Source organism: Mastigoproctus giganteus, chromosome 3 (assembly GCF_048544385.1).
Source record: "Mastigoproctus giganteus isolate SK-2022 chromosome 3, ASM4854438v1, whole genome shotgun sequence".
Taxonomy (NCBI): Eukaryota; Metazoa; Arthropoda; class Arachnida; order Uropygi; family Thelyphonidae; genus Mastigoproctus; species Mastigoproctus giganteus.
Genome location: NC_143577.1, coordinates 1128037 through 1148604, shown reverse-complemented (window position 1 = coordinate 1148604; position 20568 = coordinate 1128037). Strand labels below are relative to the sequence as shown.

General features: G+C 38.3%; 1 protein-coding gene across 3 annotated transcripts in view; it reads left to right on the top strand.

Annotated features, from left to right (window-relative positions):
* The window catches only part of LOC150087601 (ras GTPase-activating protein nGAP-like), a 604257-nt gene that overhangs the window by 291570 nt on the left and 292119 nt on the right, over positions 1-20568 (top strand). For all 3 annotated transcript variants that reach the window (XM_090369159.1, XM_090369157.1, XM_090369158.1), the window contains exon 10: positions 4254-4319. In XM_090369159.1, coding sequence (XP_090225285.1) covers positions 4254-4319 — 66 coding nt within the window. The remainder of the gene's footprint in view (positions 1-4253; positions 4320-20568) is intronic.

The window sequence follows — 20568 nt, the reverse complement described above, 5'->3', positions numbered from 1 at the left end:
GTCCAATGTCAACAAATATCTTCTTTCGTCTTCTCAACCTCCAGCACAAGCACGGTACTAAGTACTATAGGTTCTAATACCTCTCATGTTCGGGGTTTACATAAAAAAAAAAAAAATTATTTCTCCCAGAACAGAAGTTATACTAACAGGTCTGTAATTACTTATGTCACCCTTTGTGAGTTGGAGATACATTTTCACATCTCCAGTCCCTCTGAAGATGTACAGGTCTAGAGGTTTAGGAAATGTGTGATTTCTTTTCTCTTATTTACAGAGAAGAGCAATGAGACTGGTGAGAAAAAAAATAATGCTTTTGCTACAAAAGGCTTCAATTCTGTAAATTGCAGCAACTGGAGACTAATCACCTGCAAAGTTATCTGAAGGAGGTGTTTAAGACTTTGAGTGGATTGAGCAATCTCAGTGCTGATGGGATTCTTCCTCTTGCTCTGACTACACACATGAGGAGCATAAATTCAAATTCACGAAGGATGGTTGCAGAATAGATGTGTGGAAGTTTACCTTTAGCTAATGGATGGTGTGGTTGATTGCTGGAACAAAACTTTCATTCCCTCTGTTATTGTGGAAGTGGAGAGCTTCATAAATTCAGGGAAGAACTAGATAAACTATTGGAGCAATGGAAAGGTGAATTGTGAAGTGGTTTTTTTTTTTTTTTTGTCTGATGTATAAGCTTGCTTTCTTGCATCATCATCACTAATACTAATTAATATGTATTCATGAAAAATGCGTTTTGCTCTTTCTGAATTTGTGATATATTAGCGTTAGCATTAGATGCAAGAAAGTAATCTTATGCAGCATCATCCAAAAAAAAAAAAAAAAAAAACCCTTCCATTTCACCCCTCCATTTGTTCCAAATGCCTGTCTAGCTCAACCTTAAATTTATTTAGGCTATCAACTTCCACAACAAAAGATGGAAGTCTGTTCCACCAATGAACCGCCCGCTAACTAAAGGCAAATTTACGCACATCTATTTTACAACTGTCTTTCCTCAATTTGAATCTATGCCCCCTCAAGTTCTTAATCTGGGCGAGAGGAGGAATCCCATCAGCATTCAGCTTGCTCATCCCCTTGAAGTCCTTATACACCTCAATCAGATGACCTCGCAGGTGCCTACTCTCCGGGTGCTGCAATTTGCAGAACTTAAGCCTTTCTTGTTAAGAGCACCCCTTTGTTCCCCCTCACCAATCTTGTTGCCCTTTGTACTCATTCTAGAAATGCTAATCCTTCCTAAAATGAGGCCTTCAGACCCATACACAGTACTCCAAGTGTTGCCTGACCATTGCCTTGTGGCTTTCCATGATCCTCCCTACTGGCTTTTTATGATCATTCCATGATCCAAAACAAAAAAGTTAAATGTTGAAGAGAGCATAGCAATTTGGAGGGTAACATATTAAACATTTTACACATTTAAATTTCCAGGCCAGTATAATCGACTTGTATTTGTGCTTATTGTTTCAATTTATATTTTATTATATATTTCAGTAATTTATTAAAGTGCTCCTCTTGGAATCACATGAGAATAAGCATCTTTTCAAGGCCAGTTATCTGATCCAGGTAACTAGCCTCTTCCATGTTAGTCTGTTCATTATACAGTGAAATTCATTATTGTTTACATATTTTCCTGTTTTGTGCAAAAATTAATACCTAGTTCATAACTAGATGCCTCAGCAGGTAGACATCGATAAATTCAAAATCAGTCATTATTGTAACAATAACGGAACTTTTTTTTGCTCGTAACTCATCAAACTCATGACATATGACAAAGCATTACCATCTGCCACGAAGTAGACTATTGTGGAAGACATTAACAATTGCATATTTTTTTCTTGGGGAATTTTCTGTGGTTTCTAAATGGAAAGACATAAGAATATAATAAAATGATTTTGAATAGGCCAAAAAAAATTGTGAAATTCTGCTCAAAAAGAATGACCTAAACATCAGTCCTATCGGTGATTTTGAATTAAGAGTGAAAGACTTGGTTAGAACCAGTGGCAGTTCAGAAAAGTACTAAAATCCCCCCAGTGATTAAAAAAATAAAAAAATGTGGTGTTTTTTTTGTGCTACTTAATATAGGAATTTTGGTAGCAGAGACAATCATCAAGACTTGATGATTAAAGATAAATGATTTCCCCAAATTTGGAGAAAAATGATTTCTTCTGAATAAGAAAATGTACTTCAGAATATGACAAAATGCAAAATACCAAACTACAATGTATTACAAATTGCATGCTGCTTTAGCTTTCCACCCCCTTCAGAAAATCCTGTGACTACCACAGGATTTTCTGAAGTGGAGGGATCACACATGGCAGCAATGCCATGTGTGACTGCCATATGGCATTGCTACAACGTGAAAGACATAGACACTGAAAACTAGAAAATTAGATAACTTTACTCAGTTATTAATTTTCACTTTATGAGTTTTTCTTAGCAGAATTCTTTTCTAAAATTAAGATAAGTCACATTTGTCTTATAGAATTCAGTTTTACTTCATATTTACTGCATTCCGTTATTTGGTTTGTCTCAATATTTTTTTTGAGACATGAAGTAAATGAATATCATGCTACATCTAGAAATTTGTGACATCTATAAAAATCTATACAGAGCTACAGGAACTAAGTGGGATACATTTTCGTGTTACCCAATAAAAGACCAGCTGATAATTATAAATAAGATTGTCATTCTAAAATCCAGAAATGTTTTTGCACCTGGGTTGTAAAAGTTTAGAGTTTATTATGTAGTATGTATCATATTTGTTGTTCCTTCCTTACAAAATGTGTGTTTCATAACTCATTTTAGTTTTTGGTAATGCCATTTGTTAAAAGATATTAGCAACACACATCAACTAAGGCTATTGTTAGATCACACTTGAATTACTGTGTTCAAGTATGGAGACCGCACCTAAAAAAAGACATCAAGCTTCTTGAAAGGGTCCAAAGACAGTTAACTCACCTGGTCAGATCGGCAAAAGGGCATCCTTATGAGGAAAGACTTCGAATATGTGAGTTGCATATATTCAGAAAGTGAAGAAAGAAAAAGGCCTGGGATAATTGTACAGTCAGATATGAAGTTCTCTGAGCAGTGCAGATAGGCGGCCAGAGCAAGTCATGTAGACCTGTCAATGATATATAGGAATTTTGCTAGCAGAGACAATAAGGTGATTATCCCTTTGTATAAGGCAATAGTTAGGCCACACCTTGAGTACTGCATACAGGTCTGAAGGCCTCATTTTAGGAAGGATGTAGAGTTGCTAGAACAAGTACGGAGAAGGGCAACAAGATTGGTGAGAGGAACAAATGAATGCTCTTACCAAGAGAGGCTTAAGTTCTGCAAGTTGCAGCATCTGGAGACTAGGCACCTGTGAGGTGATCTGATCTGATTGAGGTGTATAAGGCCTTGAATGGTTTGAGCAGGCTCAATGCTGATGAGATTCTTCTGCTTGCTCAGAGTAAGAACATGAGGGGCCTAGACTGAAATTGAGGAAAGACAGTTGTAGAATAGATGTGCAGAAGTTTGCCTTTACCCAGTAGGCAGTTGATTGCTGGAATAGACTTGCATCTGTTGTTGTGGAAGTTGATAGCTTAAATTTAAGTCCAAACTAGACAAACATTTGGAGTGACCGGATGAATGAAATGGGTAAGGTTTTTTTTTTTTTTTTTTTGCTATTGTTGTATAAGCTTGCTTTCTTGCTGTTTGGGAACTAGCCATCTTAGAGGAGACTTGATTGAGGTGTTGAAGACTTTGAGAGGCAAAAGTAAAATGAATGAGGATGAACTTTTCACAGTTATAAATTATTCTGGAACTAGGGGCCATAATTTGAAGTTACTGGGGAGATGTTTAGGCCTAATCACAGGAATTTTTATTTTAGCCAGTGTGTTATAAATTACTGGAATAAGTTACCTACATGGGTGGTAGATTTTGTTAAAATATAATCCTACAACTGTAATTATCAAAATTTAATTTTTGATCACCTCTCATATATGTAGTTATCTATTTACATAAAAATTAGGGGACTAATATTCCTCTTCACAGAGGAGAAAGAAATTATTCAACTCTTTTCATCCATTGATTTTGTTGGTATGAAGTAGTAGTGGGCTGAGTAAACTTGTAAACAAAGTGCAGGTTGAATAGAAATGCTTATTCATTGTTAATTGATTGTCACTTAATAAATTCTGTGAATGTTTTTAAATATATTTAGTGCTAATATTTTAATGTTAATACAGATATGGTTTTGTTTTTAGTATTTGAAAGATGAATATAAGGTTCTATGTGATATGTTGGAGCCTGTAATTACTATTCGAACAAAGGTAAGATTGCATTTTGTTGTTTTATTATTTTTTTTAATATTGTTTGTTATTTGGTTTTTAGGAGAATTAGCAAATAAGGATATTGCTCCGGGAATATGCGGTGGTCATTCCCTGACCTTTCCGCATCCTCCGTATTTGGTAGTGACGGGCTCAAACTCCGGTCTAATCAAGAAGTGTGTGCTACGCACTGCTGCTCCTTCCCACCTGGCTACGGAGGCGCCTTTTTTAAAATTAGTGCTTGAATCTGTATAATAAATACTATTGTATTTTAAGAATTATGAAAATTTTCACTTCTTTCAAAGTGTTTTAGATGTCAGATGAACAAATGAATGCAGGCAGTTTCTCAGTTTGAGCTCCACCTCTAGAATGGAATTCCATTATTCAGTTTGAAAATTTCCGAACTGAATTAACCTTTCTGTTTTGCTTGCTCTTTAAATTTAAAGAGCAATTTAAGGAGAATTAAATGTGCTAAATGGACAATTTAAAGAGAATTAAAAGGAGAATTAAATGTGCTAAATTTTAAATGTGTAATTGTACATTTGATTACATGATTAGTGGACATTGTAAATAAAATTATTATAAGAAAATATTTTTATTATTAATATTCTAAAATGATGCAAGAAAGCAAAAGAGGAAGTAAATGATGCAAGAAAGCAACATTAGCCAACAAAAAAGAAAAAAGACTTCCCATGTCACCTGTTCATCCTCTCTAATGGTGCTTACATGTAGAATGCAGACAGCTGCTTACCGGAAACCAGCAGCAACATAAAGTGGAAGTGTCTCACTGGCTATGAACACATAGAAAGCAGTTGACTAGTGCAACTTCTACGTGTAAGCACCCTAGGATGCTTACATGTAGAATGCTGGTAGCTACTTACCTGGAACCAGCAGCAACATGCAGGTGAAGCTTCTCACTGGCTCTGAACACAACAGAAAGCAGTTTACCAATGCAAAATGTTACTCCATCGCATACCAAGAAGTTGTACTGGTCAACTGCTTTCTATGTGTTCATAGCCTGTGAAAAGCTTCCGCTTTATGTCACTGCTGGTTTCCGGTAAGAAGCTACCTGCATTCTATGTGTAAGCACCCTAACAGTTTATCTAGTTCTTTCTTGAATTTATTCAAGGTACCATTTCGACAATCAAAGCCTTAAATACCTCAGCAACATAAAGTGGAAGTGTCTCACTGGCTATGAACACATAGAAAGCAGTTGACCAGTGCAACTTCTACGTGTAAGCACCCTAGGATGCTTACATGTAGAATGCTGGTAGCCACTTACCTGGAACCAGCAGCAACATGCAGGTGAAGCTTCTTAGATCTCAAGTCAGATCTCTTTGCCGATGCCTAGTGTCCAGATATGGCAATATGAGAACTGAAAACTTTCTTGGTGAGGGCACTCTTTTGCCTCTCTTACTGATCTCATTGCTTTTCTCTGAACCCATTCCAACAATTTCCAAGAATGGGTTCCAATTTCCAAGAAACCTTTATGCTGTATTCAAGATGTCACCTAAATGCTATTTTTTACAACAGGATAATCACCTCCTTTCATTGCAGGCTAAATTTCTGTATAACATTGACAAAACTCATGAGCTGCACTGCTCAGAAAAACTTCATGTTGGTATGTCTGGAATTAATACTACCTATATGCAGAATCTTGCATTTGTCAATGTTAAATTTCAACTTCCACTTCTCAGCCCATCTGTCTAATTTTTTTTATATCTTGTTTCAGTAGCATACTTTAATCACCCTGCTAACATTTATTGTATATGCAAACTTAGGCATTAAGCTTGATAAACTTTTATCAATCATTATCATAGGGTCTGGGTGCGAGGTTAGCCTGTGCGGCCGTTGCTCCTTAAAGCTCTTGAAACAGAGAAGTTTTTCCTGATTTATTTTCTGCTTTATTAGTTTAAATTGTCATATTAACTTATTTTCTAGAGTAGCTTTATATTCCTAGTTACGATACTTAGTTTAAAGTTTAACTTAGACAGAGATTTTGTAGATATTACTTAGTATCGGTAACGGTATCAAATCCACGTGTCACAAATTGAACGAGAGGTCTTTTTTTTTTTTTTTTTTTTTCTAACCAAATTTAGTCGATTTATTAACCAATTGTTATATCAAATTATCTTCTATAAGTAGATTATAGACCTAGTTAGGATCCTTAGTTTATTCTAAATTGAGATAGCGAGATTTGGAAGCTAATCAATACTTACGAGTCCGTAGAAATACCGTTCGTGAATTCCCGCCATTTTTACATAGTGTAGTATAGTGCATAATATAATATTGTCAATTAATCAGTAAATCTATTAATCTTGATAAACTTTATTGTCAATTAAATTGTATTGGCTTCAACCGATTTCAACCGAAGACGTTGAAATCACAACATTTTCAGCACTAAGTTCTTTTTATTTTTCCTTGTATCTTCCATGCCTTCTGTAGTTCCAATTCCCGTTTAGCTCATTTCCTATTCTCTTCCTCTTACTCTACCAAATTATATATATATATATATATATATATATATATATATATATATATATATAAAGCATCCATAAAATTACTGAGTTTAGGTTGTAAAGATGTAAAATTATAGTTAAAGTGTAATATATAGAACACCCAATTAATGCCATCAAACGATCGAACATTTTATTTATATTTTGGTTTTCATGTATACTGGAGATATGGCAGGACTATGGCTATATGGATTTTCAAACTTTAAAGATATTAACTTTACACTATAACGTATCTATTTAGTATGTATCTATTTAGTATATATATATATATATATATAGACAAATATGATCCATAAACTAGTAAAATATATTATTATTTTTTTTTTGTTCTTTTTTAGCTGTTCTGATTTTACCCCATAACTTATAAATTATATATATATTATATATATGAAGTTATGTAAAAGAATATAAGAAATAGAAAGAGAAAGAATTGCAGATCAGATTAATGCCATCAAAATTATGATTGTACATTACATCTGTCTGTACATAACAATATTTTAGTTAATTATAATACTAACTAGATAAATTGGACAAAAGTATTATAGGTGAAAGCTATACTCATTAATTCAAAGTGTCAAATTTAATTAACCCAAGTTGGACTTCTTTGTTGTACCATATAAATAAACACATATAATAAAATAAAATGAAATAGTAAAAATAAAATGATAATATAGCTCATTACAGATATATTAGCATTAGCATTAGTAGAGGCATATGATGCAAGAAAGCAAGCTTATTCAGCATCAGCCAAAAAAAAAAAAAACAACCACTACTCCCATTTCACCCCTCTGTTCGTTCGAAATACCTGTCCAGCTGAGCCTTAAATTTGTTTAGGCTATCAACTTCAACAACAAGCGATGGGAGTCTATTCCACAAACCAACTGCCCGCTGGCTAAAGGCAATTTCCGCACATCTATCCGACATCCGTCCTTCCTCAATTTGAATTTATGCCCTCTCAGGTGATTATTCTGAGCAAGAGGAAGAATCCCATCGGCATTGAGCATGCTCAAGCCATTCAAAGCCTTATACACCTCTATCAGATCACCTTGCCGATGCCTAGTCTACAGGCTCTGTAATTTGCAAAACTTAAGCCTTTCTTCATAAGAGCAACCCTTTGCTCCATTCACTAATCTTGTTGCCCTTCTCTGTACTCGTTCCAGCAGCTCTACATCCTTCTTGAAATGAGGCCTCCAGACCTGTATACAGTACTCAAGGTGTGGCCTGACCAATGCCTTATACAAGGGAATAATCACATCCCTGTCCCTGCTAGAAAAATTCCTGTATATCATTGACAAGACACCATGAGCTACTCTTGCAGCTCGTCTGCACTGCTCAGAGAACTTCATATCTGCCTGCACAATTACCCCCAGGTCCTTTTCATTCTCAACCACTGTCAGCGTAGTACCACAGAGTTGATACGTTGATCTGGGGTTACTGTTTCCCATATGTAGTACTTTACATTTGTCAATGTTAAACTTCATTTGCCACCTCTCAGCCCATCTGCTCAACCTTTCTAGATCCTGTTGCAGCAGCATAGTATCAGTAGTGTCCTTAACAACCCTGCCAACCTTAGTATCGTCTGCAAACTTGGACATTAAGCCTGATACACCATAATCAATATCATTTATAAATACAGAAAACAACAATGGACCCAACACTGAACCCTGAGGAACTCCACTAATAACATTAGTCCACGTTGAGCAGTGTCCATTGATTACCACTCTCTGTCTTCTGCCAATCAACCATCCCTTTATCCATAGCAGCAATTTGCCTCCAATGCCACACTTCTCCAATTTGTGCAGCAGTCTTCCATGCGCAACAGTATCAAAAGCCTTTCGAAGATCCAAATATATAATATCAAAGTTATTCCCTGCATCCAGTTCTTTTGTGACTACATCATAGTATCCAATCAAATTGGTCAGACAAGACCCAAGACCTGCCCTTAACAAAACCATGCTGTGTCTGAGCTAAAACTGAATTCTTGTCCAGATGATCCTGCAGTGCTTCTTTAACCAGTGCCTCCATTAATTTTCCTGGAACCGAAGTTAAACTAACAGGTCTATAATTACTTGTGTCAGCTTTTGATCCTCCTTTGTGAATTGGGGTTACATTTGCACATCTCCAGTCCATGGGTACCTCCCCTGAGTCCAAAGAAGCTCTCATAATTATGGCTAGGGGTTTGCTTACTTCCTTTGCTGCCTCCTTTAATATAACTGGATAGATCCCATCCACCCCGGGTGCCTTTTTTATGTTTATCCTCAACAATTTCTCCTCCACTTTGCTCTCAGTTATTATAAAATCATCTAGCTCACTGCCAATGTTTACTTAACCTACGACATTCCCCTTCCTGAATAACTCCTCATGTGTGAATGTAGATGCAAAATACTCGTTTAGATTGTTAGCCACCTGAGCTGGATCCTCAACTGTTGAACCATCAACATCCAGTGGACCAATCTGATTCATCCCTTTCCTTCTTGAGTTTAAATAGGTAAAGAACTCTTTTCTGTTTTTCTTTGCATCCTTTGCCAAGGATTTCTCATAATCTGCCTTTGCCTGCCTAATCTCCTTTGTGACTTGGTTACAGACCAACTTATATCTATCATAGGCTTCCATGTCACCCATTAATTTGTATGTATCCCATGCATTTTTCTTCTCTGCCATATGTCTCATTAGTTCATCTGACAACCATTTAGGCCTGAACCTTGAACAATATTTCTTGGTTGGTATGTAAAGCCTGGTAGCTTCCAAGATTAGTTCCTTGAATGCTTCCCATTTTGAATTTGCTGTTGGTAACATCATCAGTTGGTCCCACTGTATAGAATTTAAATACTGTCTCAGACCATCGTAGTCGCTTTTACGAAAGCAAAAACCCTTCCCTTTACCTCTGATGGTAGTTACCTCCTTGAGTAAATCCCACTTCAGCACACTGTGATCACTGCCACCCAGTGGTTCCTTTATCTGCAGATTCCTAATGCATGAAGAATCACTACTGATAATCAGATCAAGAGTATTACTCCCTCTAGTTGCCTCCCGAACATGCTGGTGTAGAAAACAATCATCCAATAAATCCACAAAAGCCTTGCAGTGTGTGAGTGACCAACCCACAAATTCCAGTCAATATCTGGGAAATTAAAATCCCCCATTATAAGACTCTCTGATTTACTGGCCCATTCTATTTCCCTGTACAGTATCTTATTATACTCATCAGAGTCATTAGGCCTATAGCACACTCCTACTCTCAATTTTGATTTACCTATGCTTATGTCACACCAAACTGACTCGACACTGCCCTGTCCATCAATGTCGACTGGCTTCACTTCCTTGGATTTTATGTATTTTTTAACTAATAGCATAACCCCTCCTCCCCTCCTGTCCTGTCTATCCTTTCTATACACATTGTATTCCCCAAATTCCAGTTCTGCATTCCTTATATCTGTGTGACACCACGTCTCTGATTTCCCAACAATATCTGCCTTTGATGTTTTGAGCAATACCTCAAATTCATCAAATTTATTTACTAAACTCCAAGCATTGGTGTACACGCAAGTACACATGCACCTGTTTCTATTCTTAGCTACCCTAACACAACCCATGTGTTTACTTGTACCGCAATGACTTCCAGTAGTCTCTGAAATATAATGGTTACATTAGCATTAGTAGAGGCATATGATGCAAGAGAGAAAGCTTATGCAGCATCAGCCAAAAAAAAAAAAAAAAAACACGCTCCTATTTCACCCCTCCATTCGTTCCAAGTACCTGTACAGCTCAGCCTTAAATTTATTTAAGCTATCAACTACCACAACAAAGGATGGAAGTCTGTTCTACCAACCAACCAACCACCTGCTGGCTAAAGGCAAACTTCCGCACATCTAGACTACATCTGTCTATCCTCAATTTGAATTTATGCCCTCTCAAATGACAATTCTGAGCTAGAGGAAGAATTCCATCAGCATCGAACATGCTCAAACCATCCAAGGCTTTATACACCTCAGTAAAATCACCTTGCAGGTGCCTAGTCTCCAGACACTGTAATTTGCAAAATTTAAGCCTTTCTTCATAAGAGCAACCCTTTGTTCCATTCACTAATCTTGTTGCCCTTCCCTGTACTCGTTCAAACAGCTCTACAACCTTCTTAAAAATGAGGCCTACAGATATACAGTACTCAAGGTGTGGCCTGACCATTCCCTTATATAAGGGGATAATCACCTCCTTATTCCTGCTAGAAAAATTCCTGTATATCATTGACAAGACACCATGAGCTACTCTTGCAGACTGTCTGCACTGCTCAGAAAACTTCATATCTGCCTGCACAGTTACCCCCATGTCCTTTTTGTTCTCTACAACTGTCAGTGTAGTACCACAGAGTTGATACGTTACTCTGGGGTTACTGCTTCCCATATGAAGTACTTTACATTTGTCAATGTTAAACTTCATGTGCCACATCTCAGCCCATCTACTCAACTTTTCTAGATCTTGTTGCAGCAGTGTACTGTCATTAGCGTCCTTATCAACCCTGCCAACCTTCGTATTGTCTGCAAACTTGGACATTAAGTTTGATATATCATCATCATTATCATTTATAAATACAGTAAACAGCAATGGACCCAACATAGAACCCTGAGGAACGCCACTAATAACATTAGTCCATGATGAGCAGTGTCCATTGATTACAACTCTCTGCCTTCTCCCACTCAGCTATCCCTTTATCCATAGCAGCAATTTGCCTCCAATGCCACGCTCCAATTTGTTCAGCAGTCTTCCTTATGCAACAGTATCAAAAGCCTTTCTAAGATCCAAATATATAATATCAAAGTTATTCCCTGCATCCAGTTCCTTTTTGACCACATCATAGTATCCAATCAGATTGGTCAGGCAAGACTTTCTCTTAACAAAACCATGCTGTCTCCGATCTATAATTGAAGTGTTGTCTAGACGATCCTGCAGTGTTTCTTTAACCAGGGCCTACATTAATTTTCCTGGAACAGAAATTAAACTCACAGGTCTATAATTACTTGTGTCAGCCTTTGTCCTACTTTGTGAATTGGGGGTCCCATTTGCACATCTCCAGTCCATGGGTACCTCCCCTGATTCCAGGGAAGCTCTCATAATTTTAGCTAAAGGTTTGCTTACTTCCTTTGCTGCCTCCTTCAATATAACTGGATAGATCCCATCCACCCCAGGTGCCTTTCTTGTGTTTATCTTCAACAATTTCCTCCACTTTACTCTCAGTTATTACAAGATTATCTAGCTTACTGACAGAGAGGAATACACCTCTGGCATTCCCCTCACTGAATAACTCCTCGTGTGTGAATGTTGATGCAAAATATTTATTTAGTTTGTTAGCTACCTGAGCAGGATCATCAACAATTGAACCATCGATATCAAGTGGACCAATCTAATTCATCCCCTTCCTTCCTTCTAGAGTTTACATAAGTAAAGAACTCTTTTCTGTTTTTCTTTGCATCCTTTGCGAAAGATTTCTCATCCATTTAGGCCTAAACCTTGAACAATATTTCTTAGTTGGTATGTAAAGTAGCTTCCAAGGTAAATTCTTTGAATGCTTCCCATTTGAATTGGCTGTTGGTAACATCATCAGTTGGTCCCACTGTATAGAATTTAAATACTGTCTTAGACCATCATAGTTGCCTTTATGAAAGAAAAAACTCTTCCCTTTACCCCTGATGGTAGTTACCTCTTTTGACTAAATCCCACTTCAGCACACTGTGATCACTCCCACCTAGTCGTTCCTTTATCTGCAGATTCTTAATGCATGAAGAATCACTGCTGATAATCAAATCAAGAGTATTACTCCCTCTAGTTGCCTCCCGAACATGCTGATGTAGAAAACAATCATCCAATAAATCCACAAAAGCCCTGCTAGTGCGTGAGTAACCAGCCCCCAAATTCCAGTCAATATCTGGGAAATTAAAATCTCCCATTATAAGACCCTCTGATTTACTGGCCCACTCTATTTCCCTGTACAGTTCCTTATTATACTCATCAGAGTCATTAGGCCTATAGCACACTCCTACTCTCAATTTTGATCTCCCAATGCTTATGTCACACCAAACTGACTCAACACTGCACTGTCCAGCGATATCGACTGGCTTCACTTCCTTGTGTTTCTTTATGTGTTTCTTAAATACAAGAAAGGCACCTGGGGTGGATGGGATCTATCCAGTTATATTAAATGAAGCAGCAAAGGAAGTTAGCAAACCCTTAGTCATAATTATGAGAGCTTCCTTGGACTCAGGGGAAGTACCTATGGACTGGAGATGTGCAAATGTGACCCCAATTCACAAAGGAGGATCGAAGGGCGACACAAGTAATTATAGACCTGTTAGTTTAACTTCTGTTCCTGGAAAATTAATGGAGGCACTGGTTTAAGAAGCACTGCAGGATCATCTAGACAAGACTTCAGTTATAGCTCAGACACAGCATGGTTTTGTTAAGGGGAAGTCTTGTCTGACCAATTTGATTGGATACTATGATGCAGTCACAAAAGAACTGGATGCAGGGAATAACTTTGATATTATATACTTGGATCTTAGAAAGGCTTTTGATACTGTTGCACATGGAAGACTGCTGCACAAATTGGAGCAGTGTGGCATTGGAGGCAAATTGCTGCTATGGATAAAGGGGTAGTTGAGGGGGTGAAGACAGAGAGTGGTAATCAATGGACACTGCTCATCTTGGACTAATGTTATTAGTGGAGTCCCTCAGGGTTCAGTATTGGGTCCATTATTGTTTTCTGTATTTATAAATGATATTGATGATGGTATATCAAGATTAATGTCCAAGTTTGCAAATGATACGAAGGTTGGCAGGGTTGTCAAGGACACTACTGACACTATGCTACTGCAACAGGATCTGGAAAGGTTGAGCAGATGGGCTGAGAGGTGGCAAATGAAGTTTAACATTGACAAATGTAAAGTACTACATATGGGAAACAGCAACCCCAGGGCAACATATCAACTCTATGGTACTATACTGCAGTGGAGAATGAATGAAAAGGATCTGGGTTAATTGTGCAGGCAGATATGAATTTCTCTGGGCAGTGCAGACGGGCTGCAAGAGTAGCTCATGGTGTCTGGTCAATGATCTACATGAATTTTTCTAGCAGGGATAAGGAGGTGATTATCCCCTTGTATAAGGCAGTGGTCAGGCTACACCTTGAGTACTGTATACAGGTCTCCAGGCCTCATTTCCAGAATAATGTAGAGCTGCTGGAACGAGTACAGAGAAGGGCAACAAGATTAGTGAATGGAACAAAGGGTTACTCATACGAATAGAGGCTAAAGTTTTGCAAATTACAGTGTCTGGAGACTAGGCATCGGCGATGTGATCTTGATAGCGGTGTATAAAGCCTTGAATGGTTTGAGCTTGCTCAATGCCGATGGGATTCTTCCTTTTGCTCAGAATAATCACCTGAGAGGGCATAAATTCAAATTGAGGAAAGACAGATGTAGGATAGATGTGCGGAAATTTGCCTTTAGCCAGCGGGTAGTTTGTTGGTGGAACAGACTTCCATCCCTTGTTGTGGAAGTTGGTAACCTAAATAAATTTAAGGCTCAGCAGGACAGGTATTTTGAATGAACGGAGGGGTGAAATGGGAGTGGTTTTATTTTTTTTATGATGCTGCATAAGCTTACTTTCTTGCATCATATGCCTCTACTAATGCTAATGCTAGGCCTAAACCTTGAACAGTATTTCTTAGTTGGAATGAAAAGCCTAGTAGCCTCCAAAATCAAGTCCCTGAAGGCTTCCCATTTAGAATTCAACTTTGGTAATATCGTCAGTTGATCCCACTGTACAGAATTTAAAAACTCTCTGAGACCCCTGTAGTCACTTTTAAGAAAGCAAAACCCCTTCCCTTTAGCGTGGATGGTAGTTACATCTTTAAGTAATTCCCATATCAGTACATTGTGATGACTATCACCTAGTGGTTCTTTTATCTGAAAATTCTTATTGCATGAATAATCACTGCTGATAATCAGAACGAGAGTATTAATCCCTCTGGCACATTATAGCCAAAGTAGCTTATGCGCCATGAAACCCCCCACAACAACAACAACAACAACAACAACATTAATCCCTCTGGTTGCCTCTTGAACATGCTGCTGTAGAAAACATCCAATGAATCCATAAAAGCCTTGCTAGCGTGCAAGTGACACACCCAGAAATTCCAGTCATTATCTGGAAAGTTAAAATCCCCCATTATAAGACTCTGTGATTTACTGGCCCACTCTATTTCCCTGTACAGCTGTTTATTTTACTCATCAGGGTCATTAGGCCTATAACACACTTCTACTCTCAATTTTGATTTCCCAGTGCTTATGTCGCACCAAACACTCTCACCACTGCACTGTTCACCAACATCAATTGTATCACTTCCTTAGATTTTATGTGTTTCTTAACTAACAGCATAACCACTCCTCCCCTTAATACAGGTCAATGTTGAAAAAAAAAATTACGGTTAAATTTGAAAGTGTATACAATTCTGACTATGAACAATAGGAATGAGTATATGATGAGAGACTTGCCAATCGATTTTGGCCCTGCAGAGACCTCCCTGCATGGATGGACATTGCACTGACCATCCTTTGTGGGTAGTTAGTGCAATGTTGAGTCATTTTTTTGTGATACAAGCACTGAGAAAGCAAAAATGAGAGTAGGAGTGTGTTATAGGCCTAATACCTCTCAGGAGTACAATGAACACCCATACAGAGAAATAATGTGTGGCAGTAAATGAATGTCTTGTAATGGGGATTTTAGCTTTCCAGATATTGACTAGAACATATGGGTTGGCCACTTGCATACTAGCAAGGCTGTTGTGGATTTACTGGATCACTATTTTCTATGGCAGCATGTGTGAGAGACAACCAGAGGTAGTAACCCTTTATCTGATTATCAGCAGTAATTATTCTTGCATTAAGAAATTGCAAATAAAAGAACCACTAGGTAGCAGTGATCACAGCGTACTCATGTGGGATTTACTTAAAGATGTAACTACCACCAAGGGTAAAGGGAAAGGATTTTGCTTTTATATAGGTGACTGTGGTGATTGCAGACAGTTTTTAAATTCTAAACAGTGGGAACAACTGATGATGTTATCAACAGCAAATTCTAAATGGGAAACATTCAAGGAATTAATCTTTGAATCTACAAGGTTTTTCATACCAACTAAGAAATACTGCGAAAATTTATTTTTATTTTTGTTACACAGAGCATTAAAACTACGATAAATGAATTAGCTTTCGGCTGGGTGGCAGCCTTCATCAGATTAAAATACTTTGAATGGCAGTTGGAATAGAGATGCACTGCCAGGATGGTGCATGAGGCACGTGGTTAATTGTTTGTTGATGTTTGTGGCTGTGACGTATGGTGGTGACGTGGCCAGCGTTTGTCTATGGACAGAATTACTGCTTCTGTGATGGGGTTAAGTTGACAACCACTGTTCCTGTTCAACGAGGTATCCGAGCATTTTATACTTAACGATTCCAACCAGGTGCGCCTTAGGTAATGGTGGGACTTGTCCACAACCACGACATCGCGGTGTGGGTCGATGTCGTGGTGGGTTGTCCAGACATGCTCGGCTATAGCTGAGTGCTCTACATCCACCAAACGGATTGCCCTTTTATGTTCTGAGAGGCGTTTCTCGAGTCGACGTCCAGTCTCTCCAAAGTAGCAGCTCGTGCAGTCACGGCAAGAGATGCGATAGACCAAACCACTCCGTAGAAGGGTGGGGACAGGTGTTTTTATGTTGGAAAGGAGAGAACGCAGTTTCTTGCCTGGGAGTTGGATGCACTTTATCCCATGCGATCTTAGGATTCTACCGATCTGCTGTGACAGGTTGGGGTAGTATGGGATGAATGCCCTCGTGGATGACTCGTCACTGTTGGCGTTGCTGTTGGTCGTCACGTTGTCGCGTGCTTGTAGATCACACCTGTTAAGGACGTCGATGGGGTAGCCACACCTCATAAGGTCTACTTTGACTCTGGTGATCTCTTTGCGCCTTTCATCTGCAGAGCTGGAGTGTGTCCAGGCGCGAGTTAGCAAGGTTCGGGCGGTTGAGAGGAGGTGGCCCCGTGCGTGTGCTGACTGGAAGTTGGTAAATTGGCCAGCACACATAGGCTTACGTTGGTTGTGGACAAGTCCCACCATTACCTAAGGCGCACCTGGTTGGAATCGTTAAGTATAAAATGCTCGGATACCTCGTTGAACAGGAACAGTGGTTGTCAACTTAACCCCATCACAGAAGCAGTAATTCTGTCCATAGACAAATGCTGGCCACATCACCACCATATGTCACAGCCACAAACATCAACAAACAATTAACCACGTGCCTCACGCACCATCCTGGCAGTGCATCTCTATTCCAACTGCCATTCAAAGTATTTTAATCTGATGAAGGCTGCCACCCAGCCGAAAGCTAATTCATTTATCGTAGTTTTAATGCTCTGTGTAACAAAAATAAAAATAAATTTTCGCATTATGAATCCAGAGCACGTAGGCCTGTTTTATTATGTAAGAAATACTGTTCAGAGTTTTGGCCTAAATGGATGTCAGCGGAACTAATGAGAATTGTGGCCTAGAAGAAAAATGTATGGAATGCATATAAATTATGAGATTATGCAGAAGCCCATGATAGATATAAACTAGTTTGTAATCAAGTCTCAAAGGAGGTTAGATAGGCTACGTCATTACAAGAAATCTTTGGCAAAGGAAGCAAAGAAAAACAAAACAGACTTTTTTACTTATGTAAACTCTAGAAGGATGGGGGTAAATCAGATTTGTCCACTTGATATCAATGGTTCTACTGTTGATGATCCTGCTCAGATAGTGGATGAAATGAATGAGTATTTTCCATCTACATTCACACATGAGCAATTCTGTAGAGAAATAGCAGCCAGAAGTTTATCAAACTCTATTAGGGAGCTAAATGACTTTGTTATAACTGAGAGGAAAGTGGAGGAGAAATTTTTGAAGTTAGACATAAGAAAGGCACCTGAGGTGAATGGAATTTCTCCACTTATATTAAGAGAGACAGCAAAGTAGATAAGTAAACCCTTGTACATAATTATGAGAGAGCATCTTTGTACTCAGGGAAGGTACCCCACAGACTGGTGAGGTGCAAATATAATCCCAGGGGGATCAAAAGGTGACAGGAGTAATTTCAGACCTGTTAGTTTAACTTCTGTTCTGGGAAAAATAAAGGAGTGATTGGTTAAAGGAATAATAAAGAGTCATGTAGACAAGACTAAAGTTATTGTTCAGATACAGCATGGGTTTGTTAAGGGGAAATCTTCCCTGACCAATTTGATTGGATACTACACTGTGGTTATAAAGGAACTGAATGCAGAAAATGATTTTGATATCATATACTTGGATTTCAGGAAAGCTTTTGATACTGTTACACATTAGCAAATGACGCGAGAAAGCAAGCTTATACAGTCAGTCCTCGTATAAACACGTGTTTACACTACAAGAATTCGATCATACACGATTTATAAATAGGGGAACGATATCTTATATAACATGAACTGAATTCGCTTATGCACGATTCGCCTTTTTATTTACAAAAAATGGCAGTCGAATGCAGAATCACCCCAACCGAACGCAATATGATAGGAATGAAGAGAAGATTCTGAAAATGTATTTATGTTTTTATATCAGTGAAGGGGAAACACATTTCACCATAATAACATAAAAACCAACAAAATTCCAGCTATCGGTATAATCGCAAATGCAATTAGATTGAGTTTACTACCAGTTTATTATTATTATTATTAATAGCCATATGATGCAAGGAAGCCTGAGGCTTATGCTGCACCAGGAAAAAAAAAAGTTCCCGAATTACCCTGAGAGAGAGAGAGAGAGAGAGAGAGAGAGAGAGAGAGAGAGAGAGAGAGTGTCAAAAGTAGAAGGGAATCACCAAGAAAGAGAAGAATGATGATATCCAGCTCAGGACCCTGGGTATGCCAAGCCCATACTCACCAGATGTGAGCCCCGGTGTTAATAACTGATTCCACTAGCAGAAACGCAACTGGAAATTGTTTTTGTTGTTTTATGGTAGTAACCCCTAGAAATGTGCTTTAGTAAAATGTGAGGTGTTAATAGTGTATCTCTGCCTTTACGGTGTTGTTTATTCAGTTGCTACACGCGCGCAGCTTTGTTTATGTGTATCAAGCGTGCCTCCTCCCTTTTGTAATTGTGCTTTATTCTCTAAAAATGAGTAAAATACTTAAAATGTGTGAAAAGGAAGTGTCCTGGTGAAGACCTACAGATTCAGAGAGAAAAAGAAAAGCAATATCGATAAACAGAGGCGGACTGGGTCAAAAATTCTTACCCGGGAAAATTTGTAGTAGCCTCATACTATGGTTTATGGCCAAAATCACACCGGCCTCCGGCCCACCGGGGTTTCTCCGTTAAGGCTTATGGCCAGTCCGTCTCTGTCGATAGAGAAAAAATATGAAATTGTGAAACGCTTTGAGCGAAATGAAAGACCATGTGATATTGCACGTGCTACAGACCTAAATGAGGCAACGCCGAGAATTACAAAGAATGCAGAGAAAATAAAAATAACTTTCATAGCAGGAACAACTCAAAGTGCAATTAAAATCAATTAGATTAAGACACAAAGAATTGGAAGAGATGGAACGGCTGTCATCTGTTTGGATAGAAAGCCAAACAAAAAACAAATTTGCTTATGATAGAAGCAAAAGAATTAGCAATATTTTATTACATAATAGTTGTAATAAAATATCTAAGTATTTTATTACAATTATTTATTGTGTTTGGTAATGTTTTGATTACAAATGTGTGTTCAATCTTGGGTGGTCGGCACCTAACCCTATTTTTCCCATAAGGCCTGTTGTTTATATTGCATGATTTTGCATTGCACGAGGGTTTCTAGGAACACAACTATCGTGCTAATCGAGGACTGACTGTATATTAAAAAAAAAAAAAAAAAACTTCCCATTTCACCACCCAACCATTCACTCCAAATGTTTGTTTAGTTCTGCTTTAAACTTATTTAAGTTGTTGACCTCAACTACAACAGATGGGAGTTTGTTCCAGCTATCAATGACCCCCTGGCTAAAGGCAAATTTTCGCACATCTATTCTACAATTGTCATTCCTCAATTTGAATTTATGTGAGTAATCTGAGCAAGAGGAAATATTCCATCAGGATTGAGCTTGCTCAAACCATTCATGGCCTTATACACCAAAATTAGATCACCTCGCAGGTGCCTAGTCTCCAGACACTGTAATTTGCAAAGCTTAAGCCTTTCTCCATAACAGCAGCCCTTTGTTCCATTCACTAATCTTGTTGCCCTTCTCTGTACTTGTTCCAGCAGCTCTACATCTTTTCTAAAATGCGGTCTCCAGACCTGTATACAGTACTCAAGGTGTGGCCTAACCATTGCCGTATACAGGGGGAAAATCATCTCCTTATCCCTGCTAACAAAATTTCTGTATATCATTGACAAGACACCATGAGCTACTCTTGCAGCCTTCTGCACTGCTCAATAAACTTCATATCTGCACTGCACAATCACTCCCAGGTCGTTTTCTTTCTCCACTACTTTGAGTGTTCCACCCATTTGGTACATTAGTCTGGGTTTACTGCTACCCATATGCAGTACTTTACGTTTGTCAGTGTTAAACTTCAGTTGCTACTTTTCAGCCCATCTGCTCAACTTTTCCAGATCCTGTTGCAGTAGCGTACTATCA